This window comes from Oxyura jamaicensis, chromosome 1, assembly GCF_011077185.1.
Source record: "Oxyura jamaicensis isolate SHBP4307 breed ruddy duck chromosome 1, BPBGC_Ojam_1.0, whole genome shotgun sequence".
Lineage (NCBI taxonomy): Eukaryota > Metazoa > Chordata > Aves > Anseriformes > Anatidae > Oxyura > Oxyura jamaicensis.
The window spans coordinates 49,018,161-49,044,660 of record NC_048893.1 but is presented as its reverse complement, the minus strand read 5'-3'; the positions used below and the strand labels follow the sequence as shown (position 1 = coordinate 49,044,660).

The 26,500-nt window shown below is 38.0% G+C and overlaps 2 protein-coding genes across 8 annotated transcripts in view; one reads left to right on the top strand and one right to left on the bottom strand.

Annotated features, from left to right (window-relative positions):
- CEP290 (centrosomal protein 290) overlaps positions 1-2,399 on the bottom strand; it is a 53,077-nt gene extending 50,678 nt beyond the window's left edge. For 3 of the 4 annotated variants that reach the window (XM_035337721.1, XM_035337696.1, XM_035337723.1), the window contains exons 1-2: positions 2,261-2,399; positions 28-83 (exon numbers count right to left, since the gene is read on the bottom strand). The gene's annotated coding sequence lies outside the window, so the exon portion shown is untranslated. Of the gene's footprint in view, positions 1-27; positions 84-2,076; positions 2,158-2,260 lie in introns of those variants that run through there. The other variant, XM_035337703.1, reaches the window with a different exon arrangement.
- A 44-nt stretch (positions 2,400-2,443) lies between these two features.
- The window catches only part of TMTC3 (transmembrane O-mannosyltransferase targeting cadherins 3), a 39,094-nt gene continuing 15,037 nt past the window's right edge, over positions 2,444-26,500 (top strand). The window contains exons 1-10 of one of the 4 annotated variants that reach the window (XM_035337736.1): positions 2,485-2,553; positions 4,753-4,957; positions 10,806-10,898; positions 11,748-11,858; positions 12,429-12,645; positions 14,518-14,736; positions 18,382-18,481; positions 19,114-19,229; positions 20,787-20,959; positions 21,834-22,086. In XM_035337736.1, coding sequence (XP_035193627.1) covers positions 12,457-12,645; positions 14,518-14,736; positions 18,382-18,481; positions 19,114-19,229; positions 20,787-20,959; positions 21,834-22,086 — 1,050 coding nt within the window. In that variant the 5' untranslated portion in view covers positions 2,485-2,553; positions 4,753-4,957; positions 10,806-10,898; positions 11,748-11,858; positions 12,429-12,456. Of the gene's footprint in view, positions 2,554-4,752; positions 4,958-10,805; positions 10,899-11,747; positions 11,859-12,428; positions 12,646-14,517; positions 14,737-18,381; positions 18,482-19,113; positions 19,230-20,786; positions 20,960-21,833; positions 22,087-26,500 lie in introns of all 4 variants that reach the window. The other 3 variants (XM_035337760.1, XM_035337743.1, XM_035337754.1) reach the window with 3 other exon arrangements.

Genomic DNA, 26,500 nt, shown 5'->3' with positions numbered 1-26,500 from the left:
AATGCACAGTTTTCTTCTACTGCTTACCAGCCAGATGCTATAGGTGATGGTGACTTGTCATGTACCTGAAGTCAATGCAATACCTGAAAAAGACAAAAGAGATTGGAAGACTTGGATTATTATGTTTTTCAGAGCTGTCTCTGACCTATATTGCCTATATTGCCAAACCTTAAAAAGCAGATTCTGCCAAGTTTAAAAAAAAAAAAAAAAAAAAAAAAGTTTTGAAAATTTATTTACGTATTGCCCTTAAATTATAAATATAGTATAAATGGTTAGGAAAATTAAGAAAAAAAAAATAATAAAACCAACTAGGACGTTTAATTCATTAATATTCAATAAACTTGATGATGCAAAAAGGATATACATTTAACTGGAAAAATCCATCTGAATCAATAACCATAACAAAGGTGTATGCTAAGCATATCTCAAGATCTGATCCCTCATGCACTGTTCATCATTTAAACATTCAAGAACTGAAACTTCCATCGTTAATGAAAGTCTGAACAGGTATTACTTTTGCAGAATATATTCCTGAGCAATCTGAGTGAAGAGCTATAATACTCTGGAATCTAGCTTTACCCCTAAGGGAAGATAAAAATCACCCTTTCCTCATCTTCTTTGAATATGCAAAGAGCTCCCTGTATTTATCATTTCTTTAGTGTTTGTTAAATGTTTTAGAAACCTCATATTCCATAAAAACCATGACTTGGCAAGGATGATATAGCTTCAAATTAAAAGAAGGTACGTTTAGATTAAATATAAGGAGGAAATTCTTTATTCAGAATATGGTGAAGCATTGGCACAGGCTGAGAAGCTGTGGATGCCCCATCCCTTGAAGTGTTCAAAGCCAGGCTGGATGGGGCTTAGCAACCTGATCTGGTGGTACATGGCAGGGGGGTTGGAACTGGGTGTTCATTAAGGTCACTTCCAACCCAAACCATTCTATGATATGTATAAATCTTGCTTTTCTGCTTTGTTGTAGATGACAAAGGAAAATACAAGAAAATCACATGCAGGTGGTCTTGGCATTCTCAGTTTTTCAGTTCATCCAGTGCTACTCGGATTAACTAATATATTTTTTAACACTAATATAGTTTTTAACATTTAATGAGATGTAGAAAATATATATATGACTATCAAATCTATTCTGAGAGTAAATGCACAACCTTACTACTGTTCATCTTTCCCTACCTTTCTTGTTTAAAATTCCTTTTCTTTAACTTATAAAATGTCTTTAAGAAAGTATCAGTCTTGAAATGGTATCAAAAGGAAGACAGATATAAACAAAATAATCCAAATTGTTGGCAGACCATCTGCAGTAAGATATAGGGGGCACAAGTGTGAGGCATGTTTTACAGTATATACGTATTTAAGGACAATAAAAGGGAAGTTAATTCTTCATAAAATTTAGCTGATCCTTTCCACTTGGTAGAATGTGTGCTTTTATTTGACAGGTCTGCATGGTGAGACAAGGAGATCAGGGCTCTAAAAAATGTGAAATATACATGCATTTGATGGTAGCCATCACAAGATTTTCTTTAAATAGCCTGATGCTACAAAGTTCAGTAATGACCGATAAAATAGGAGTGCTGGGCACACTCACATACTATCAGAACTTGATAGGACATCCAGGATGGCCTACAAGAGACTGTGCAAAGGAGAGGTAGCCCAAGCACCACGCAGATTCCTCATCATCATGGGGACATTGGGCACCAGAAAAAACAGTTAACTCTTCTTCCATAAGGGTGCGTACAATGCGTATCACAGTCATAGATACTTGAGCGAGACTGAATGCCAAGAAGCAGCAAAGACAGGTGGGACATGTGCTAACTTCCTGCTAGTTTAGCGGAGCTAACCCAGATTAAGCTACTTAAGATTCCCAAACTAGGTCATCCTGACTAGCTCCGATACACTAGCTCTGCAGAGCACTACACCCCAGCCACAAAGCGCCTTGTGCGGGGCTCCCATTTCCTTCCAACTGCCACACCCCCTCCCGAGATGCCGCAGGGACGGACAGACCGCCGTCCCTGCAGGGTGTCCCCGCTCTGCCCCCATTTCAGACCCTGCTGCACTCGCAGACTGCCCGACCCGGCACCCCCGGACACGGCAACGGCCCCCGGACGCCACAGCAGGGACAGGGGCAGGGTCTCCCCCGCTGGACCCCCCGCCCCAGCCGCTTTCCACCCGCCTCCCCCCGGCCGGCGGCAGCGCAGCCCCGGCGGCCCCGGCCGCAGCCCCTCGGGCCGCCCCTTGGCCTCACCGCTCCGCCAGGGCGGCGGCGGCGGCGACAACGGAGGCCGCTGCCAGGCGACGCCCGCAGCCTCGCCCGGCGGCTCCGGTGCCTGGACCCGGGAGACGCGCAGGGGCGGGGAGAAGCAACGAGGCGCGGTGCCGTGCGGGCGGGCCGCGGGCCTGGCGGCGGACTACGAGTCCCAGCATGTCGCGCGGCTCCCGGCACGCCCCGGCGCCCGAGGGGAGCGCTGTCCCGGCATCCTTTGCTTGGGCAGCGCCGGCTGGGGGCGGCGGCGGCGGTTCCACGGCGGCCACAGTCAGGTAGGGCGGGCGGTGGCGGCGGCGGGCCGGGACCGCCCTCTGCTCACGGGGTCCCGGGGGAGGGCTCGGCAGAGTCGGCGGTGCTCCCCGCTGCTTGGGGTCGGGCTCCGGTTCGGCATCGGTCCCCCGAGCTTCCCCGGCCCGCTCCGCTCCTTTCCGCGGGTTCCTTAACGGGGGCTGCCCCGCATGCAGCGTGCCCTCTCCCGGGCCCTGCGGCTGTGTGTGTGCGCCTGCCTGCGTGGCCTCGGCCTGCCGGTAGCCCGTGGTCGGGCACCGGAGCGCTGCTGAAGGGACCGCATCCGTAAACTGCCGGGGTCCCGTGAGCGCTGCCAGCCGGCGAGGGGGGCTGAGCGTTGGTAGGGGTCCGACGGCCCAGAAGGTTTGAGGTTCCCTGCTTTAGCTAGCCAGGCGTGAGCGCATCTTAAATAAAAATGGAAAAGCAGCAACCACTTGAAGTGTCTTTATATGTTATGTCTTCATTCAACAGATGTGTTAAAAGCTGAAGATGATTCTTTTTCTTAATCAAAAGACAAAGGTGGTAATCCTTTGACTTTTATCTTCTTCTGGATTATTCATCCTTTTCTTCTTCTTTACCATTGCTTAATCAGCCTTGCTATTTAATGACGGCTGACAAGATGCAAGATGCTCAACACACCTAATAGTTACGTAATTTGTTCCAGTCATATTGTAAGCCTTAACTCTTGATTGAAGGTAAAGGCTTATATCTCACCCACAGTTTGGTTATATCTATGTAAAAAGAGTAAACTTCATGGTTAGGGAAATCACAGAATCATCTAGGTTGGAAGAGGCCTCCAAGATCACCAAGTCCAAACTCTGACCTAACACAAGTCCTCCACTAAACCATATCCCTAAACTCTACAGCTAAACGCCTTTTAAAGACCTCCAGGGATGGTGACTCAACCACTTCTCTGGGCAGCCCATTCCAATGCCTAACAACCGTTTTGGTAAAGAAAGGAAAAGGAAGAGAGATTGGATTATATCTCTAAAATGGAAAATGTTACCAAAAAAAATAATAATAAAATTGATCATGATTGACTGTAAAACAATGAATTCTTAACAGAAGTGACTTCTTGGGTGAAACAGGTGACCCACAGAGGATAATGCTGCCTTGCTGCAAAATGAGCTTTCAGAAAATGGATTTTGATTCCCCTGTGATTTAGAAAATAAAATAACCCATTTGTTAAGTTCATGAAGTTCAACAAAGCCTAGTGCAAGGTCTTGCACCTTGGTCAGGGCAGTCCCAAGCACAAGCTGAGCAAAGAATGGATTGAGAGCACCTGAGGAGAAGGACCTGGGGATGTTGATGGATGAAAAGCTCAACATGAGCTGGCAGTGTGCGCTTGCAGCCCAGAAAGCCAACTGCATTCTGGGCTGCATCAAAAGCAGTGTGGCCAACAGGGTGAGCGAGGTGATTGTCCACCTCTGCTCTGCTCTCGTGAGACCCCACGTGGAGCCCTGTGTTCAGGTCTGGGGCCCCCAGCACAAGGACAAGGACATAGAGCAGGGCCAGAGGAGGGCCACAAGGATGATAAGAGAGCTGGAGCATCTTCCTGCGAAGACCGGCTGAGGAAGCTGGGGTTGTTCAGCCTGAAGAAGAGAAGGCCCTGGGAAGACCTTGTAGCAGCCTGTTAGTGCAGTTCCAAAGCAGATCTAAGAGGCTGATCAGAGAGAGGGCTTGAGCACCTCTCCTATGAAGACAAGCTGAGAAAGTTGTGGTTGTTCAGCTTGAAGGTTCCCTGGAGACCTCATTGAAGCCTTCTGGTACCCCAAGGGGGCCTACAGTAAAGCTGGGGAAGGACGCTTTGTCAGGGAGTAGAGTTATAGGAAAAGGGGTAATGGCTTTAAACTAAAAGAGAGTAGGTTTAAATTAGGTATTTGGAAAAAAAATTTCACTCAGAGGATGGTGGGGCACTGGCACAGGCTGCCCAGAGAAGCTGTGGATGCCCCATCCCTGGAGGTGTTCAAGGCCGGGTTGGATGGGGCTTTGGGCAACCTGGTCAGGTGGGAGGTGTTGCTGGAACTAGATGGTCTTTAAGGTCCCTTCCAACCCAAACCATTCGATGTTAAGATGACTCAGAATAGAAACATCTTTTTTTATTCTCTTCTATAGCTTAATACGCTGTAAATGGTTATAATAACTGTTTAATGTGTTTGTTTTTTTGTGGTCTTCTGTTATAGAATCAAGATAAAATACTTATTATGTATACTGGTAGTGTTAACTACATCTCGGTTATAATTCTGTAGTGCAGCTAATAAAGAAGATTGATGCAGAACTAAAGCAGATACTGAGGGAGGCGTGAAAGCGGAAAAGAGTGAAAAGAATGGAAATGTATATCCCACATAAAGTGACAAAATGTTTAAAATGCAGAGTAGCTTAGAGCGAGTTATTATTTTTTCTTTTTTTTCTGCCTTGACATCTCTCTCCATGTAACATTCAAGTAAGTTGATCTTCATTTGGTGAGAATACATACATGCTTGTAGTTCTGGAGCCAGAAAACATTTTAGTTCCATACCAGAGCTCCCTGATGGAGAACGAGGCATCCATGTTAAGCCACGGTTTTGATAACACTATGCTATTTTGAAGAGCTAATTCAGAAACTGCATTATGAGAGATCAAACAGAATGTCGTTTCAAAACAAGAAAACAAACAGAAGTCATTGTATACCGACCAAGCTTGGTAAATAAGGACATGCATAGCAGAGTCTTTTCAGCTTATGCTGAAGTTTTTGTTCATCTGCTCTTTGGAGTTAATGAACATGCAGTTTCTACTGTTTGTGTTTTCTGGAACACTGAGAGTGTCAATGTGTCGGAGCGTTAATTTAGGGACAGTTTTTGCATCAGTGTCCTATTAAGGAAACAAATCATGTTGTTTGGTGTAAATATACAAGGTATTATTTTGTTTTTGTTTGAGTATACGGCTTGGTAGGAAGTAAAAAAAAAAAAAAGTGTTGCTGAAGTGTTTGATCCTCTTAATGATTTTAAGGTATATATTATCCTACGTGTGTATTTGTGTATTTCAGGTATTTGTATTTCAACTGACTGTTGAAACAAACTGAAGCTGCTAAACCACCAGCTAAACCAGTATCTTCCTCTTAGCTGTGTTTAAGCTTTGATCCTTGTTTGTACCAGGATACCCTAAAGTGTCTGAATGTTAAACTACTTGGTTGCTAGCAAATTCCTCTCAGTCTTCCCCCTGGGAAATTTTACCTCTGGCATTCAGCACAGGTTCTTACTCAAGTTAGAGCTGCCATTTTTCATCTAGTAAATTCTTCAGAATTGTGCTTCTTCAGAAGATGGGGATCTATTCCCTTCCTGGGGAATGAAAATTGCTTCATGTTTGCAGAAGAAAGTTGCTGCATTAAAACTTCTCTTGTCATATTTGTTCTGTTCTGGGTCTCAGCAAGAAGAAAAGGAGTCCAGGCATGTTTTGCATTCTTCTTCCCGTCTTCCCAAACACAGCTTGCCTTCTCTCATATATGATCCAAGCCTAGTCATTAAAATGTCAGCTGCACATCTAAGTTGATTCATACTAGAGTTGTACCTTGGAGTGACATTTTAAAGAGACGATAATTTTAAAGGCTTTGTTGGAAAGGGACAACAGAAAGGAAATAGTGATATCTTTCCATTATTAAACATTGATAACAAGTTAGCGAGAGTATTAGGTTTAGCAGGGAAAAAAAAAAAAATGGAGGTAAGTAGGCAAGACCAGTGGGGACAGTAGTGGAGCCTTAGGTACTGAATTAAAACACCATTTTAAAGTGACAAAGCTGCGGGCTTTGGCAGTCTGTTGTATATATCGGTGCTGATGTTCCTCATTTCAGTATTGGATTAACTTGTTGCCCATCTGTAAAAATAAAAAATTGTGGTTTTAACAGTTCTTTGTTTTATTACACTATTGATAATTTAAGTCAATTGTGTGTGCTTTAAATATGTTTTAAATAGTTCGGGGTGTCTATTATTATAAAAGTCATTTATCCAAAACAAATAAGATGCCCAGCTGTTTTTTGGCAGCTCCTCCATGTATGGATATCTCTTTGCTGGTTTTAGAATTCCAAATGAGAGAGCGGAGAACCCACGTTTTATGGTTAGGTATGTGCATAAATGATCATTAGTTTGTTTGCAAAGCTTTTCAAGAAACTTCCTGATCCCTTTGTAAATTGCTTTGTTTCTGTTTTCAGCTGCCTAATTAATATACACAAAATTAAGTTCCTTGAGATTTACATAATAATTATGTTTCACATTAACAGACAATGTGTTATGCGTGCAAAGTGACTGTGGAGTTACAGACTATTTCCTTATTGATACTTGTATTGACAATTCCACATAATAGTAGCTGACATCTTTGTATGACTAAAGTGTCAGGTGTATTTTTAATGTTTAGTCTTCAATGAAGCATCAATGAAAATATTCTTAGAATAATAAACAGGAGTCTTTAGAATATATTAACAATTCTGTTTTATGGAGAGTAAGTTGATTTTTTTTTTTTTAGTTTTCTGAGAGCTTGAACTAAATTTTTAAATACTATCAAAAGCTACAAATATTAATATGTAAATTTTGCTGATTTTTTTCAGAAATAATAGGAGCTCTCATACAAAAATTGGAAGAGATGAAAACTTTGCAGTTGTGGCAGCTGTTTGAGATGAACTTTAATGAATATGTTTGTTCCACTCAGTTTCTCTGGGAATGCTGAGGAGGGGTAGGTGGATTGTACAGGTGTTTTCCCATACAGAAATGCTATGGTTTTCAATAATTCTATCACTGCCACAATTTTTTTTTCTAAAGAAATATATTACTTAGAGCGTTTTCTTTGAAGTAGACATTATCAAAACAGAAATAGTTATTAATACCCTTCAGAGGAGTGAAAGAAGCAAGTGCCATTACCCAGAAGAAGAGAAATTTAAAATGTATTCAAGTTCCTAAAATTAGGTCATAAGGTTTATTTGAACATAAATTGATTGTCTCCTTAAATGTTGATGTAAGGTAGCAGATAACATGTTCATTAGCTGATAACTAATGGCAGAGTGGTAGATAGCTGCTGCTTTTTTAAGGACTGCAACTGTACTCCTGCCTAAATACAGCCTAATTTCACCTAAATTTGTATGGGCAAAAGGGGGCATCCATACTTCCAAATTTCCCAAGTGAGGATGCAGAGCATCTCTGTTTTTTGTCCCTATTTGTGTTATTTTTTTGTGTGCAAACTTCTATATTTTGAGGCGTGCTGCTCTAATCTGTTTGTATTGTCATGGATTTGGTTGTGATTTTGGAGAAATATTTTCTTGTTCTCCTACTTCTCCAAAAGTGTTTTTTTTTTTTTTTTTTTTTTTTTTTCTCATATATTTCTACTGTCTGTAAATCTTGAAAAAGACTAGTTGAACCAGTAAAGGATTCTCAGCATGTTGGGGGAGGAAGGTTACATGCCTTACAAACCAAAGCTGCTGGAGAGCTCTGGTTCTTTTCCATCCTTTTCACTTTATCTATCTATGAATGTGCATGGAAATGATGCAGTACAGAATGCAGATTTCTGTGTCAAACAGCTTGAGAAAACTAGACTAACAAGCAGGAATTGTGTGTGACTTGGGCATGCTATTTTTCCACAATCAGCTCTCACAGTCATGTAACATCTGTCTCTCAAGGCATGTCTTGTCGCTTATTGTTTGTGGCAAACTGTAATATTTGTATATTAAACTGTATATTCTTCCTGACAGGTTCAAGTAGTGGTGTAAATTAAAACGTTTAGCAGAAATCTTGGAAATGAAGTACTCTCATACAGTCAAATTAGGGCTCAGTGGTTGTTTGTAGATCATGAACTGGCAGTCATACAGCCCCAGGGCTGATTAAAGTATCAGAGGTACAGTTTTAGGAGTTAGGAAAGTAAAAGGTTGGTGAGTTTTTAAAAAATTGAGGGACAATCAACCTGTTTACGTGAGTTGGACCAGTCAGTTATGTGGTTTTCCATCACAGCAAGCCTGTGTTTAAAAAAAAAAAAAAAAAAGTTGTTGTTGAGCAGCAGGTTTTAGAGATACTTATCAATACATCCATCGCTCGGAATGGTGAAATACTGGCACTTTTGCAAGCCCATGCTTGTGTTACTACCAAATTTTCATGTGCCTGTTGAGTAAGAGAGGGAGTGAGTGTATCCACTCGCTGTGACTCGTTTGAGGAGCCCAGTCATGCCAAAGCTTCAGCAACCTCTTCTTGCACATCTGTGACCTGTGAGTTTCTTTGTCTTGTATACTCCTTAGATGACTTCTTGCTTTCCAGTCAACACGAGAACAGATTAGTTGATGTGAAGAGTGTTGGCTCCCAGGTAGCAATTGCTATTTTCCTCTGAGATTAATGGCAGACATACTGCTGTCTGGTGTACCACGTACAGATTCGCTTTTACAAGCCTCCCTCATTGTTGACCATTCTGAGTATGGATTTTGGTGGACTTTTTTTGTAGCAGCAGATAGGAGGTTCTGGTTTTGACAGTGAGTCTTTCTTTCCTTGCCATGCTTCCTATCATAAAGGGCAGCAAAAACACCTTTCCCATATTTAAGCTTTAATTCAGCAAGAATGTTAAACTACTCTGTAGTCAAACCAGATGGAAAAAGTGATTTTCCTTACTTTAGCATAGATTCCAGAAAAATAAGATCTCAGAAGGCCAGAGTGCAAGTGAGTAGTAGTCAATTATCCGCACTGCAGTTTTGTGCAGTCTACAGATTGTACGTGGCCTTGTGTTTCCCATTTTTCTCGTTTGCAGAAGCAGGTTGCTGGAAAATGGGGGCCCTTCCGGATTTGTTATGCTCTTCTGTTGCCAAGTGAGTTTTTGCACACTGCAAAAGTTGGAGGGCAATCTGCTGGGATGCATTTGAGATTTCCAAGCTTGCAGCAGTTCAAGCACTGTGTTGCGTAACTTGTTGCTAAAACCAGAACAACACATTTTGTTAAGAGTGTTTGCTTCTTACATTAAACTATTAAGTTAAGAATTGTATGGGAATGTCTGCGGCTCAAATAGTTGTCTGAAGAGGAAAACTTAGAGACATGCATCTGCGTTAGTGACATTTGAAATGTACACGTGTAGGGGAGGGCAAGCAGCAAATAAGAAAATTTTGATGTTAAAGTTTTTTAAGAGATCTAAAACAGACTTTTCTGATGGTGAGATAGCCACTTAAGCCAGAATTTGGATGTAGCTAAAATCTTTATGTGCTTTAGAGTTCCCTTTGATTAAAAAGAAAACAGTAGTACTTTACCTAAAGGTGGCACGCAGGTAAATGTAGCATTGTCAGGGAACAGCGTGGTTAGCAGTCGTGTAAAATTAGAGTTCTGGACTGAAGAAATGCTGGAAGTTGGGAACAAAAATAAAGGCTTGTAAGAGTATCAGAACTGCCTAGGATTAAAGGGTAAGTAAAGTAGCTATGTTAACATATATTCTGTGTAGGGAAAAGTACAAACCTACAAAAAGTAGTTGAGCTAGCAATTGAGGTTGGATAAACTCATTGCTTTGTACAGAAGTCTCTGCTTAGGTATCTATCTTGTTTTCTTCCCAGCTGTTCAGCAGTAGCTGTTTCTGAAATAGGAACATTTAAGAATTACCTCAGAATTAGACTCTGAAACTCAAAAGCAGTAGGGTTTCAAGGGTTTGCTGCTCCAAGCGAGCAGTAAACTTACAGAAGTCTCTCACCAAAGACCAACTCACCAAAAACCTTTTCACCTAATGTTGAGTTTTCTTAAATGGAGAATTTAAATCTTCAGGTTGGTTCTGCATGGCAATGTTACCTCATCCCTTACTTTTTAGAACATGGTATTTCAGAAATGTAGGTTTCTATGTTGAAAAATCATTACACGCTACTTGTAGGTTCTTTTCAAATATCACTGCTTTTTAGCAGAGCTAGTGAACTTAAAAAAGCAGGAAGTACACTTCAGAAGCTGATTCAAGCAAGGAAATTCAAACTGTTTCTCACAGGCTAAGAAATAGCAGGTTCTTCTTGTCTGCGTTCTTGGGGAAGGGGGTTAAAAAAAACTTACATAAACCTCTGGTGGGTTGAAGTTCAAAAAAAGGGGATGTCTTTCCATTCCTGTAGTATGCTTTTTGTTTGTTTGTTTGTTTGTTTGTTTTTAATAAGACTTCTCTGTCTGCCAGTATGTGTTCAGTCTTAATCATGGCTAAAGTACTTTCACCTGGACTAGTATAAAGATGTAAAAGCATCCTCTGATATTTAACATAGTTTTTTATCTTCTTTATTACAAAGGTGGTGTTGACTAAAAAAAGGCTCTTTCTTGGTTGATACAACAGCAATAGCTTGAGCTCCAAGTACTGTAGAAGAGAAAACCTTTGCTATTATGTGAGTAACAGTGACTGAGTTGGTTCTGATTTCTTTTAAGTGATCCTTGTCATGGTATTAGTATAACTGCACCCACATCTTGTTGCACGTGTCCCTTGCAGTGCCACTGCTCCTTTACCTTTACCACTATTTCTGATAGGTGATAGTCGTGCTCTCAGGCCAGGGCTGCAGACCATGACTGAGATTACCTGTCTAGATAAGATAGCTTTGCTCACCTATTTTTGCAGGATATTATAGTTTAATTTGAATGCTGTTATTAAAAAAGTACATAGTGTTAAACAAAAACAAAAAAGCATTTCAGGACTTAGGAGAATCAAACACTTTAAAGCTGGTTAGTTATTTGAGAGCTATAACGTGTGAACCCTGCTAGATACAAGGCTGGTGTTTTTGCATACTATTGATCCCCATTATCTGACTAATACTACCTATTCTGTGCCCTTACTGATGTTGTCCCCCTTTTTAGTTTTGGGGAAAATGCTATATAATTTGTTTAATCATCTCTCCTTTTTCTCAAAACTAGGTCACTGTTCAACTGTCTGTATACAGTCTTTCAGTATCTTTAGTCCGAACAATTGGCACTCAGCCATGTTGTGTCAACCAGTGGTCAGAAAGAATGCCTTTGTACTGTAATTGCCTTCTTGCTTATTCTTGCAGGGCAAAACTGTTTCCAAACAACCTGAGACATGGTAACTTGAACTTTTGACCTGGCCACCTATGTATTATTTATGAAATAGTCATAAAATTGCTATTTAATAATTTCTAGAGATTAGGAAGTTAATGAAAGATAGGATAAAATAAGATAAGGTTAATTTCTGCTGTTTTCTTCACGTGCTATTTTTCTTGAGACAGGACTCTCACGAACATTTGTTGACATCAATGCAATGGGCAGAGTTGAGGAAAAAATGACCTTTTTGTGAACTTTTACAAAGAATGGAAAAGAGCAAAGTGTGAGCTTCAATGGTAAGTTTAACTTTTTATTATCAGTAATGTCCTTTTTTTACCTGTTCTTGCTCTACAAGTTTCCTGTTTGTTCTTCAGAATATTTTGAAAATTGTTTTCGTTAATTAGTTTTGAAAGGTTTTTTGAGAAACACCTTTCAACTTAAAATAATTAACACATTTTCTGTCCTTTTTAAAACCTCATTCTCTGAGTTGTCAGCATGTTAATTTACTCAGGACTCTAGAACTCCTAATTTTCACAGTTCTCCAATTTGTAGCATTCACTTGAACTGCACAACTATCTGCTACAAATCACAAGTCATCTTCAGTTTCACTTCTTTATTAGTAAAATGCGAAATGCAATAGAGAGAATCCACTTTTTGAGGGCTTTTTATGGCGTGAAATTCTTTAATGAAAGTACTTCTTTTTAACTACTTAATTGTCTAAAAACTGAATGGAGATGTGAAGAAAGCTTTTTCTGTTACTGATACATAGTGCCATTAACTTACATCAAAAGTCTTAATTTGTTTTTATTTATCAAGTTTAGTTTTTAATCAATAAAACCACTCAAGTTTCTTTCTATTTATTTCAGCTGTTGTCCATGAAAGCTCTTAGGGAAGATGGCTGATGTAAGCCTGAAGGAAGTGGCACTAATAGTTGGTGTGGTGGCAGCCTGCTACTGGAACAGTCTCTTCTGCGGTTTTGTTTTTGATGATGTCTCAGCAATTTTGGACAACAAAGATTTACATCCTTCTACTCCATTAAAAAATCTGTTTCAGAATGACTTCTGGGGGACTCCAATGTCTGAGGTAAACTGTCTGTAGAACACTTTGAGGAAACGGGGAAAAAATTAGTCAGCTTTTACATTTTTCCCCTACTGTGATTTTAATAGAATAGTTTGTTTCTGATGAAATTTGGTGATATTAGTATTTTATACTGTCAGATCAGGAACAGATGTATTCTTTTGTTCAGTAAAAGAACTTGTAAGGAAATCATAAATCATGCTTCAAGACTCTGTGTGTTATCTAGTTCCAATACAGAAATTGGAAAACCTACTATTTTCTTTTCTCCTCCTGAAAAACTACACATTGACATACAATAGTATTTATTTCTAATTTCAGTCCGGAAGAAAAGATAATTCACTTAAACAACAGATCTAAGAGTTAGAGAATAGGGATTGAATCTGTTGAATTTATTTGAATAAGTATCTTTATGTGAATTCAGAGCTTTGGGTTTATGTTGAGTCACTACATTTTTATCTGAAAAGCTGCATTGGCATTAAAGTTGTTGATTAAATGTCATACAACAGCAATGTGGCTAAAAAAATTATATAAAGTCACACATGGTGCCATCGATGAACAAATGAAAAAAATGACATAGGTTTTTTGCTTATCAAAACATACCACCTTGTAATCTTCATTTTTTTTTCATATCTGTAATACACAGAGTTAGTTCATTGTGGGATACTAATTGCTAGCTCTACAAATAAAAAGACTTTGATACATAATTTCATATAACCGTATAAGAAAAGCTTACAGATTCTTTCAGATGCCATCTAGTTCAGTACTCATCCAGAGTATATGGGTTCCTAAACAAATAAAATCATAGAACAGCTCGGGTTGGAAGGGACCTCAAAGATCATCTAGTTCCACCCCTCCTGCCATAAGCAGGGATGCCACCCACTAGTACAGGTTGCCCAAAGCTCCATCCAGGCTGGCCTCAAAGACCTACAGGGATGGGGCATCCGCAGCATTTCTGGGCACCCTGTACCAGTGCCTCACCACCCTCTAAGGGAAGAATTTCCTCCTAACCTCTAATCTAAATCTCCCCTCTTTTAGTTTAAAACCATTTTCCCCTTGGCCTGCCGTTTGCCTGAGCAAAAAGTTGCTCTCCATCTTTCATATAAGCCCCCTTTAAGTATTGAAAGGCTGCAATAAGGTCACCCCAGAGCCTTGTCTTCTCCAGGATGAACAACCCCACCCACCTCTCTCAGCCTTTCTTCATAGGAGAGGTGCTCCAGCCCTCTGATAATCTTTGTGGCCCTCCTCTGCATCTGCTGTAACAAGTTCTAATTTTTCTTGTGCTGGACACAGCACCCCAGGTGGGGCCTCACAAAGGCAGAGCAGAGGGGGACAATCACCTCTCTCCCCTGCTGGCCACTCCTCTGTTGATGCAGCCAAGGCTGCAGTTGGCCTTTAGGGTTGCAAGCACGCACTGCTGGCTCATGTCAACCTTTTTGTCCATCAGAACCCCCAAATGTTAAGCTTTTAAAAAGGCTTGTGAAGAGAGTAATGGGCAAGATAGACACATTGACAGGTAGACATGTTGCAAATTTGTAGATAATATATTTATCTGAGTCCACAGAGTTTTTCTGAAAATATTAATCTAAAATATGAAATGTCAAATTGATTAAAACACTTGAATCAATCATCAATACTACACGTACGTTGGAAAAAGTCAGAACTAATTTCTTTGTTTCAACAACTTAACTTGAAATTGACTTTTCATTTAATTCGCTAGACTTTGCTGGTATTACTGATTTTCAGGTTTTTATTTTGAAGGTATATGTCTGAGGACAGTGGAGGGAAATCTTGAAGGCACAGATTTTTAGAATGATATTTTGGAGTAAAAGTACCTTTATAATACAGTAGTGATTGATTTACTTACTTATTTCCTTTTAGGAGAGGAGTCATAAATCTTACCGGCCACTCACAGTTCTCACGTTCCGTTTAAACTACCTTTTCAGCGAGTTAAATGCAGTTTCTTACCACTTCCTAAATCTCATCTTTCATGCCGTGGTTTGTGTAGTCTTCCTCAAGGTCTGTAAGCTTTTTCTGGACAACAGGAGTAGCGTTGTTGCATCCTTGCTCTTTGCAGTGCACCCAATACATACTGAAGCGGTAGGTAAAGTTGTTGTGCTTAACTTGTTCAAGTTTTTTTTTTTCTTTTTTATTTTTTTTCCTTAGATGTCATAATTTGAGTTTATCTTTCTATAATGGAACTCCAAATGTGTGTGATTTTTTTTCTTATGTGTACTGTTTACTCTGCCATTTGCAATGAGTGGTGGAGGTGACTGACTTTAATGCTGAGTTGTTTGTTGTTCCATACAGCTAATGAAAAGTAAGGAAGTGTTCATTTAGCTGTTTGATAACTTTAGTCTCTGTCACAGACGTTTCACTTTTATGATGACTATTTTATCTTGCATGGATGCTCCATCTAGCGTTGTATAAGTACTATGAACACCTCTTAATTTATTTTCATGAATTCAGTTTATTTCCTAAACATTTTCTTCTAGCTAATCACAGTCTGTTCTGCCCTCCTTTTTGTCGTTATATCTATCCCAGCTAGGATTGTTATTGCTATCCTACATTCAACTTAGTGACTTGGTGTCTTTGTTTGAACCTGTAATTGAAAGTATATATAAGAAAAAATAAATACACGTGTCTCTCATACGTAGCTTTCCACTGATTCTAAAGGGGTGTTTTACAGCTATGAAACACTCCCAGAGTTCTAATCTCTGTTTCTTGTTTTCTGAAGACAGAAATCCCTCTCAGTAGCAGTTTAGAAGCCTGCATTTACATATTTTGAGCAAATCTTTACAGGTAGTAAGTTCATAAGGCTTGTAATTGGCTGCTGTCTGAGCGACTAATTTCTTTTCTGTAGGAAGGTAGTATTTTGTTTAAAATTGTAAAAGTTAAATGCCTAAGAATTTTTACTTTCTTTTGTGCTCAAAAACGGAAAAAATAAATTCTTGGGGGAAGCATGGGTTTAATTTTTAATTTCACTCATTTTTCTGTTTCTTTAAAAAATTTGCTTTAAGTTTCAATGCTTGGCTGTGTCTGTTTGTAGCAAATGTGATAGCGTCTTTACAGGAGTAGTTACAAGTGTCTTACATTACTGGTTCATGGCTTAGTGATAAATTCATCACTTCTTTCATTCCATGATTCTATGAATTTCAGTATTCTTTATCTTGCTTAAACTGTCTGATTCCATATGAGAGAACAGTAACACAGCTGTTTCTGGTACTGTGCAATAGTTATCAAGAATTTGTACAAATCCTGTGAAACATTGTTCAATGAAACCTTATTATGTAAGGCATTGTATTAGAATATTATGAAGCAAAACCATTTTGTAGTGTATGCAATCCTTGATATTAGCCACATGAGGGCACTTTAAGCCTATGCAATTACTAGAACTTGATTCTGTACTTAAAACTCTGAGATTTAAATGTAGTTGTAACTGAATTCCCCTGCTGTTTTACTTAGATATTCAAAAGTACGTTTCTTCCTTCTCCCCATATATTTCAATATAAGCCTTCTGATTGTGAGACATACTATCCTTTCAAGTGTTTGCATGGAGAATTCCATGTAACATGCAACCAAGAAAGGTTTCTTATAGTTGAAAGTTCTGATTTATGCATGTTCATAAAGAGACGAGGTAATAAAAATCTATATTTTAGAAGCTTGGACTTGGGTGCCAACAAACTTATTCAGACTTTAAAAAGAACTCCAGAAAGGGTCTCATTCCTAGTTTTCATAGCATTTGATGATACCACTGGTTTATTTTGATATTTGAATACCGTCAGTTTAGTGTCCTACTTAGTATTACTCCCTTGTAAAAGAGTTTGAGATAGTAGATACAATACATACAAATTTCAAACTTTTACCTGTCTGGCGATAAATGGATTTCTTCTGGAATAACTAACAGAGCAGGATAAATAGAGGGCAAATTTTCTGCTCGACTTCAGAGAGAAACTGGGTTCTTGCGAAGGTAATATATCATTTTCTGAGGGGGAAAAAAATGAAGAAACTGGTTGAATAACAGCATCATAGTCTCATTTGTCCTTGTCTCTGGAATTCTAGTTCAGTCATTCTAGTTCCAGTCAGTCTATCCTAGTTTGCTACTGTTCTGGCCAGAGGCATGCTGACCACACAGACAGCTCATGGGATGTCAACTAACCTTGTAAATGCTAGAATTTTCTTTTTTGTAAGTCATATTTGTATCCCGAAATTGCCTCTCTTCTGTTGGCTGGGGACTATGGAAGCATACCAGCATGCTGGCTTTACCTGTGATCTCTTTCAACAGATCTAAGTTCTCCTTAATATCTGCTTTAATGCTGGATAATTTTGTGATACAGAGCAGGAATGCTTGAAACATCTGAGAAATCTTAAGATGTTTTTGAAATAAAAGCCTCTGTGCTACCCAAAATACTAACACAATCACTGATGCCATATCAGTTGTGGAATGTGATTTGTATCTGTGCATGTTTCAGTGAGTCCTTTGGTAAACGTAAGCTGATCCCAACAGAAGAACCAGAGAATGATTTCCAAATGGGAGTTGAATAGTTTTTTCAACACTGTGACCTTGGATATTGAATTACTTTCTCTTTATACCGTGCTTGATCAATCATGCTTGTCTAAGAATGTACCTAGTACTAAAAATTTTAAGCACAGTCTGGATGGCTGAGAATCAGACTTCAGCATCATCACAATTACATGGTGAGCTCTGAGGTTTTCCTAGCCAAATGCAGTTTTCTGCCTTGGGGTTTAGTATGCCACTTTTAACTAGTTTACTCAAAAAAAAAAAAAAAAGAAAAAAAAAAAAAAAGAAAAATAAAACTGGAAGAAGAGGGCAAATTAGGAGGAAAGGCAATCCTAAATGGTACTGTGGTCACGTCAGAACAATGACTACTGCAGTAGGTGACACAGTGACCTGTCTTTCATCCACGGCTGTTGGCTGCACCATAGTTTTTAAAAAAAGAGGGGGAGAAAAGAGGGGGAGAAGGAGGAAAACGCAAGTTCTACAATGGAAACATGGAAATTAGTCTGTGTTTCACTGAGGATTCTGAAACAACCTCCTGCATTTTATCATTTCTCCTGATTTTCGTAAAATCCATTCCTCTCTGACTACCAAGAGGGGGCAGTACCTGAAATGTTCACATCACCAACCAAGTTATCATTCAAAATTGCTAAACCTGCAATCATTCTTTAACCTGAGTGGTTCTTTAACTCTGTTGCTCAGAGCTTGCCATTGATGTTTTGATAACTTTTGACTGCTCAGATCAGACCTGCCGTAGCAGCAGCCAAGTCAGCACTTTCAGCTTCATTCAATCAGTCGTAAAAGGTGTAAACAAAAATAACCATTATAGTTCCTGTATGCTACTGTCTTCAGGATCTGTATGTAAGACAGACCTTGTCACATTCACTTACAGCTTTTACTGATGAAAAATAGTTTCTTTGAAGTATTATCAAGAAAGTTATTTTTCTGCCCAAATTCTGTCTAAAGTGCTAATTGTGGCTTTTACTAGAGATAAGACAGTACAGCTGTTCTGAGTTGTCTCATTAATGGTGGTGCTATGGATATCATAGTCTTGTTTTCAGCACTGATTGAACTGGAAGCATTCTTACTCGTTAGACTTTTTTTGCTATTTTACTCTAAGACTGTGTTTATGCATATCCTGTTAGTATATTGGTCATGCTCTAGTTTAGTGCTAGAATAATCACTAGAGGAATAATACTGTGGTTTTTTTCTTCTTTTTCTCTTAGGTAACTGGAGTTGTGGGCAGAGCAGAACTTCTGTCATCCATCTTTTTTCTAGCTGCCTTTTTATCATATACTAAATCTAAAGGACCAGATAATACCATAGGTAAATGACTGACAAATATACATAACTTAATTTCTGTATCAGGGATAATAGAGCTCTAAAATGGTAATGTGGATATACTAGTTATTCAACAAGCATGTGCAAAAAAAACATCCAGCCCCAAGATGCCCAATCATAAGTTGCCTTTTATTTTCTTCAATGCTCAAACAAGTTTTCAGTTTTGTTAAACCTAGAGTTTGCTAATGACAAGGGGATTCTTGCAGTAACTCTCATTGATGCACATAAATGGAAACATGCTGAGATGCCTCAGTGAGCTGCAGAATTTCAGTGGAGATGTAGGAAGTGGCCTATTTTTCAAAGGCAGTTTGACTTTTGACTGCATTTAAAAGATACGTTTGAAAATGTATTCTGGTGAATTAGGAAAGATTGGTTTTTGCTTTCCTAAGAGGAGGAGGCAGTTTTAAAACTGCTAAATTGTAAATTAATGTCTGTAAAGTAAGACTGAGAATTCTGTAATAACAAATGGCACATTGGCTTACAGGATGTGTCCAAATGGCACATTTCTAGATCGTGTTCAGACACAGTGTCAATTTTAATCTCTTAGGTAAAATTCCTTTATTAAGCTTTTGTGTTGTAAGATGAAACATTTTCAATATTGTCTTCTTAATTTGCAGTGTGGACTCCAATTGCCGTGACTGTGTTTCTAGTAGCTGTTGCAACTCTGTGTAAAGAGCAAGGGATAACGGTGGTGGGGATATGCTGCGTGTATGAAGTATTTATTGCGCAAGGGGTAAGATGTCATTTAAATTTAAATTTGATTTCTTTTTTAATTTCTCTGAAGAGCTATCAAACACTTGGAAACATGATATTTCAACACTGATTTTGTCAGTTCAGGCTAATTCTATAGTTCTGTTAATGTTTGGAGGTGTTCTTTTGACTCAACTGATGTTTAAAATACATGGATCACTGGGAGGGAAGCAAATGTCTTCTAAGTTGTCTTTTGCATGCCATGCAGAGATACTGCCAAATCTACTTGATGAAGAGTCAACATATCTTAGTGAAAACCAAAGGTTTTAGTTGGTTGAGGTTTGCAAATACAAGCATGTAACAGTCTTGGCTAACGTCTGAGGTGCATAAAGATGGGGTGTTGGTTGTTTTTAAATCCTTCAGGAAAAATAGAGAACATACAGTCTACAATCCCATTTCATCATTTGCTTATGAATAACCAGATGTTTTGGAGTAGCCTTATTTAAGTAATACTTTAATGAAACTTATTTCTCTAGGAATACTTGTAGTTTCTAATCTGATAGGATTCATCTTGAGCATTGATTAAGTTCCTATTAACTTTTGTTTGGAGAAACAATTTTCCTGCAGTTAAATAATTTTTGTATTTTCAATAGTCAAACCATATACAATTTAAAGAGGTATAGTTGCATATACTAAGATCATCTTTCTAATTTACCATTCTTCAATTATTTGACAAAATATTTTGTAAAAGCAACAACAGTAAAGGCTGAAATATATGCCAAGGCAAACTTCAAGGCTAAAATGTCAAAATCACATTTTTGTTCTTGAAGGAATATGTTTGTAATTATCGGCCTTGTATGCCTAATCAATAAACACGTAATTTTCAAACTAGATTTCTAAGGAAGAACTTCAAACCACAACTTCTCTTACATTTACTTTGAATATGATCCTCAATTCCATTAAAGTTTTAAAAAGTTCATGTAAGTCAGTTGAGTTGAAAAGATGAAATCCAAACTGGGACCTGAACTGAGTTTGACTATTTCTCAAAACCCTATCAATCCCTGAATTTTAGTCAGACGGTGTATGTGAAGCAGTAAGTCATCATGAAGACAAGACATGAAGACAAAAGAAAAGAAGTTGGCACACAGGGAAGAAATTAGGGTATATAATGTGCAAGATCATAATTTTCATGCAGCGAGGACAGATGGGTTACTGCAGTAGAGACATAAAATAGAAACCCTGGGCTAATCAAGAAATAAATTGTATTTCTACTGTACCTTGATATTTTGTTCTTGGGACAGGTTTTCAAAGTGACTAATAATTCTAAAAAAAATTTGAGCTCTGTTTGAAGATGGTACACATTTTTTTATCTGTCAGTGAAAATATGGCAGTACACTATGATAGTGTTAGCAATAATTTTTAAATAGAATTATTTTTATTAGAATGGTGGACTTTGGGGACGGGCATATGAAACCTCTGCAAAGCTGAATTAAGAAACTATTTGGAGAGTGCATTTACATAAAAACAAGATTAAAAAAAAATACCTTGTATTTACCTCAGTTAATGAATACACTTATTAAAAACACCTTTTCCTTTGCAGTATACCTTGCCAGTGCTGTTGGACACAGCTGTGCAGATTCTTCGAGGGAAGGGCAGTATTCCTTTTTCCATGCTCCAGACACTGTTGAAGCTCATAGTACTAATGTTCAGTACACTGCTTCTTGTTGTTGTCAGAGTCCAGGTTATCCAGTCTCAACTTCCAGTGTTTACAAGGTAATAGGAAAATGTCTCTTATTTACAGATACTGATACATAAGATGTGGCTTAACGATATCTGAATAAAATGGCCAAAGATACATTACCTGAAGAGTCTATTGTAGAATTGCTCTTCCTATTGTAGAATTGCTGTACAATTCAACAATTTTTGTCAAATTATTAACTGGTATATTTGACTACGTGTTGACACAAATATCCAATGTATCCAATGTATCTGAGTATGCATTAATTTTTAAAAAACGTTTGGTTGTTAATTGGCTCTAATAATCCAAAATTAAGTTTTACTACGGAAGTATTTTTTTATTGGCTGTGTGTTTGAGCCTTGGCTGAGTACTTCAGAACTTTTAACAAGTTTTTCCTTGTCTACATATGAATAATTTCTTTGGTTTTAGACATGTATTATACAGAAAGCATGCTTAACTTCAGATACTGTGCCCGAGGATAAATGTATATGAGTACTGGTAGAACTGAAAAACTGCAATTTAACACTGTAAAATGTAAAGTAATGTAAAAATACAGCAATCAAATGTTTTTCCCTGAAAGATCAGGCAAATTTTTAAAAACATAACAAGGACCATTGACCCCAGCTTGAGGAAGAGTGGTGTAAATCACTGAAACATGCTGATCATATCCCAAAAAAGTTTCTTAAAGATTCTTGGAGGAGATTCTGTCCTGTGCTAAAATGCATCATCATGTGTGGTTCCCAAATTGTGTGGTTCCTGACAAATGCAGGAAGATTGGGATATTGTTCATGGCTGTAATTGGCAGTTCTAGCTATGAATCTAAAGACTGCTTGCTTCTGGTCGTAAAGGCAATGAAGACCATAACGTGTTTTCATTAAAAGCTCCTTTTACTCCTTTATTTTGCTTTAGGTTTGATAACCCAGCTGCTGTAAGTCCATCTCCAGCAAGGCAGCTGACTTTCAACTACCTCCTCCCTGTAAATGCTTGGCTGCTTCTCAACCCCTCAGAGTTATGCTGTGACTGGACAATGGGAACTATTCCACTTGTGGAGTCTTTATTAGATGTTAGAAATGTCGCCACCCTTACATTCTTTTGCTTTCTGGGATCTTTGGTTGTCTTCAGTCTCCGATATCCTGGGGATTCCTCCAAGACCGTACTGATGGTATGAATAATGCATGTTCCATTTTTGTTCCGCTCTCCCCAAGAATATAACTGTCTCAGGATATTTGATCATATGTCTAGTTTGTGGTGACCCGGTCATGCATCTTCTCTTGGGCTAAAATGAATACGTAAGAAAAGATAAAAAATCGTTGTAGCCATAAACCTGTTAAACTGCAGTTAAAGTTAACTATGTTTACTCTGTCAGGGATGAGATGTAGAAAAAGAGATGAGAATAAGTATGGCTATTGTTATTAATTTGCCAAATGTATTGTGGCTATTCTCAAGTTTTCAGAACTTGGACAGCAAACTGGGGTTTTCAGTAGAACTTAAATTTGGGGATCAGAATGTGTTTCCATCCTTCAAACTCTACTTAAATGTCAATAGTTATTCTTTTATTGTTTCTTTTATTATTCTAATTATTAGCAAGTAAATTGATTTTTTGCTGATATAAAAGGACATATTTTGGCATTTAGGTATATAAGTTTTCCCCCTTTTTTCCCCTTTTATAATGAAGGCACTTGTCTGTAGTCTATTCCATATTCTAAGGCAAAACTAAGTTTTGTCAGCTATAAAATCACTTCCTGTTTTTCACTAGTATACGACCTTAAAATTGAAATGGATTCATAGGAAATAATATTTTGGAGGCAATGGAAAGGAGCTAGTGTTTTTCACCCAAAAAGACAACATTTTCATTGTGGCTATTGCAAAATTCACAAGGTGAATGATTAACTGATACTAACTGATACTCTCATTAAGTCAGTGGTGCACTTATGCCTGCAACAAATCTACAGGTATAAATCTGAGCTTGCCTCAGAAATACTGTGCTTTTTTTTAATGTGTAACTCTAGCCAGCGGAAGTTTCAGATGGGTGGGAATATATATGCACAACTTAAAGCTATGAATTTCTTTGCTAATCAGCAGACCAACTTGGATACGTTTCAAAGAGACCTAACATTATAGTTCTAATACATTTTTTTTTGTCTTGTCATGGAGCAAGGCAGATTGTTTCACTAGAAAATTCATGAAAATACATGATCTGTATTATAGCTGGTGAAGCTTCTAGTCCTGAATTTGGAAACAGCATATGAACAAAAGAGATTTAGCTTATTTGTATAATAAATGTGCAAGATGACATACCCAGAAAATCAGTTTAATGCTATTGGACGATATGTATTTCAAAACTAAACATTGTGTTTAAAAAAAAATAGTTCTGTAGTACTTAAATATAAATAAATAGTTTAATCTTCCTTTTCATAGAAGCTGAAACATTTTTATCCAGTGTACTGATAGTAGTGGAAATGTGTATGGGGAGCAGTACACCCTTTTTCATAAGATGGCTCTTGAACTTTATTTTCCAACATTTTCCTTTAGCTCCTAACTCGTAAAGTTCAGAAGAGAAAAGGGTCAGTGTTTTCAACATTAGTTTTTGTTCAAGGGCATTTTTTTCTTATTATTCCAAGTGGTTTTTATAGCAAGGGTCTTCTGAGTTTATTCAGCTGAGCCTGTGATCTACAGTGTAGCTTAAACACAGTGTAATCACTGTTGAACGAGTTATTTTTGTTTCATATATACCTTTATTGTGTATATAACCTTGTGTATGATGCGGATTTTTTCCAGATGTATCTAAATGCCTGAAAGCTAATCTCTTAGATGAGAATGCAATATAAAATATTGAAAATGAATTGTTATAACTTGCAACAGCACTGGAGGCCAAAAGCCGTTTCTGCCTACCAGTAAACCATTAATGTCTTGACGTAGACAGGATATTGTGTCATGGGAGAGAGAGCAAGAGAACAGTTTCTTCACTGTGCCTTTCTCTTATTAGAGAGATCACAGTACAGTCTTTAAAATGAAGAAATTGAATCTCTGTTTAGTGAAACCAACTTATACAGTTTATGGCAGTTTTCCAGGTAACTATGTTGAAATGCTGTTTTTTTAAAAACTTTTTTTTTTTTTTTTTTTTCCACACTTGGTTCTCAGTTCTTCCAATAAAAGGCTGAATTTGTGCTAGTCAAAATAAATTAGTTCCCTGGCAGGTAGAAATTTTAGTCTGCATGGATGCTACCTAGTATAAAGGTGTTTTCAGCACAGCATTGTTGAAAGCATGACTGTTCACACTGGTTTTGAACTCTTAATGAGCATCACTCTGAAGGAGTCGTAAAGGGCTTTGTAAAGAGCTTCTGCCTTTAGAAATCTCAAGCATGTTTTGGCTCTTCTATTAGCCCCATTAGACCCTCAGGTCTCATGCTGAAGCCTGAACTAAGGGAAAAGTCTCAAGTTATTTTTGTTCATGGTATCAGAAACAGTACAACTTTAAACCTGCTGCAGAAATAAAGATTTTTATTTGGACTTTGCAAATCAAATGCGAAGGAGATGGATCCAAAATGCAAAAGAGAAGGGAGGCCGCAAGTTTATCTTAACATGTCCTTCTGTATTTGCTGATGTGGATTTGGATGTGGGTGCTGTACATCTTGAGGGACAAGACAAAAATAGATTCCTCTTCCCACTTCCACAAGTGACAGTGGACGTTCCACAGTTCTCCACAAGTCATCTCACAGGGTGAACTCATTAATGAGAGATGGAAAAGTTGAAGGACCCATTTTCAGCCAGCATCTGTTTGATACAAATCATCTCCACAAAGTATAACTCAGGTAAGTGGGTGCATTGTGTTCTACTTTGTCATATTTTAGTTTTGCTGTAGGTTCTAAAATTGCCTTTTTGAAATAACAGTATTGGGAGAGGGCAAAACAGATTAATTGTTTCTTCAAAGTAGCCAAGTTATTTTACTAACTGACAATATTAAACTAACAGAAAATGGGATTGTGTATTATAAATCAGAACACATGCTTTGGCAGGTTGATGTCATTATGCTGCTTGAAATAATCAATTATTTTGACATTAATGAAGGACATGCCCTAGAAACAATGTATGAGGAATTAAATTCTCTTGTATTTTGTATTTACTTTATCCCTTTGAGCAGTCAGAAAACTTGACTATCAGGCTAAGTGACCTTTTTAAATAATTTACAATATAAATATTGAAAATGTTTAGTACAATGAATAGTACAGATTTAGAATTACTTTGGCTTTTCCCTAAGTTTCCGAATCAGACTGTGATCATGGCTTTTGTTTTCTAAATTAAATCTTTTGGGTTAGACGCTCCTCTGTTGGCTGGCAAAATTTTAATACAAGCTTTCTATCTCTGTTGATACTTGCTAAGTGTCCCAAACAAGTGCTTTACCATCCTTTCTCAGCCCTCATTTATGATGAGACAGCACTCCATGCTACTCAGCCACAAACCTTGGTGGCTTTTTACTGTGCAAATGTCAGGAGCAGACAGGTATCCTTAAGCTTCTTGGAGAAAGTTTTTGTGTTTTTAAGTGATTTATCTACCAAGACATTGGTACTTCTGAACTTTTCAATATTTATTTCTGTACTCCCCATGCTTATATGTCAGGCTTTGAAATGTTTTCTTGTGAACATTTTGAATGGTCATTTAGCAGTTCACTTACTCTTCATGGTCATCATTTAGAGTTCTGTCACATGCTTTTTGCTTCCTGCATACTGTGAATGTTTCTGTCTCTTTTATGTTTTTCAGTTGCCTTGACTGGGATATTTTTCAACTGAGCTTTGCACCTGCTGAAAGACAGTGATACAGAGCACAAATGAACAGAAGAGAACAAATTTTTATCTGCGCTGGCGCTTTGAGTCTGATGGTTAAGAAATTATATTTGAAGGACAATATACTGAGGAGAGGCAAGGGGACTGAAAGAAGTTGAGCAAAATGTTGCATAACGTTTTGCCATCAGAAAAATTGAAGAGAGCTAACTAACCATGCCAAAAACCTTAGATTCATGGACAGTCCTTTTTATTAGGTGTTATTTAAGCATATGTACAAACCTTACACATTTTAAAGTTTACTTCACTGTGAATAACTTTTAAACAAAAGATCTCCAAAACAGCACTTTTTTTATGGTAAAGCACACTTGGAACTTGCTTTTGTAGATTCACCTTTGTAGTATTGCTTGTGTTCAGCTACTGGAAACAATGAAATACAGAATGACACTAACCCTCACTTAACCCCCAAAATATGAAGGCATTTCCTGTAACTGGGTGAAAGAGTGATACAGAAGACTGACTTGGGGATAGCATGATGGATTCCTGCATTTCAGAGTGAATTACAAAAATCTATATTAAAGTTCCATGTTAGAATTTTTACTTCTTGATGAGATAGGTTGGTAGGTGCTCTATAAGGAGCATGTGCTATAAAAATGTAAAGGATAAAGGTATGGGAATGTGAAATGGCATTAAATTCAATTCTCTCCTCAAGTAATCAACATATTCTCTACGTATTATGCTTGTAATTTCCTTAAGGCTCAATTATTTATTTTTTCTGTAGCTTAATGAATTGCTGTA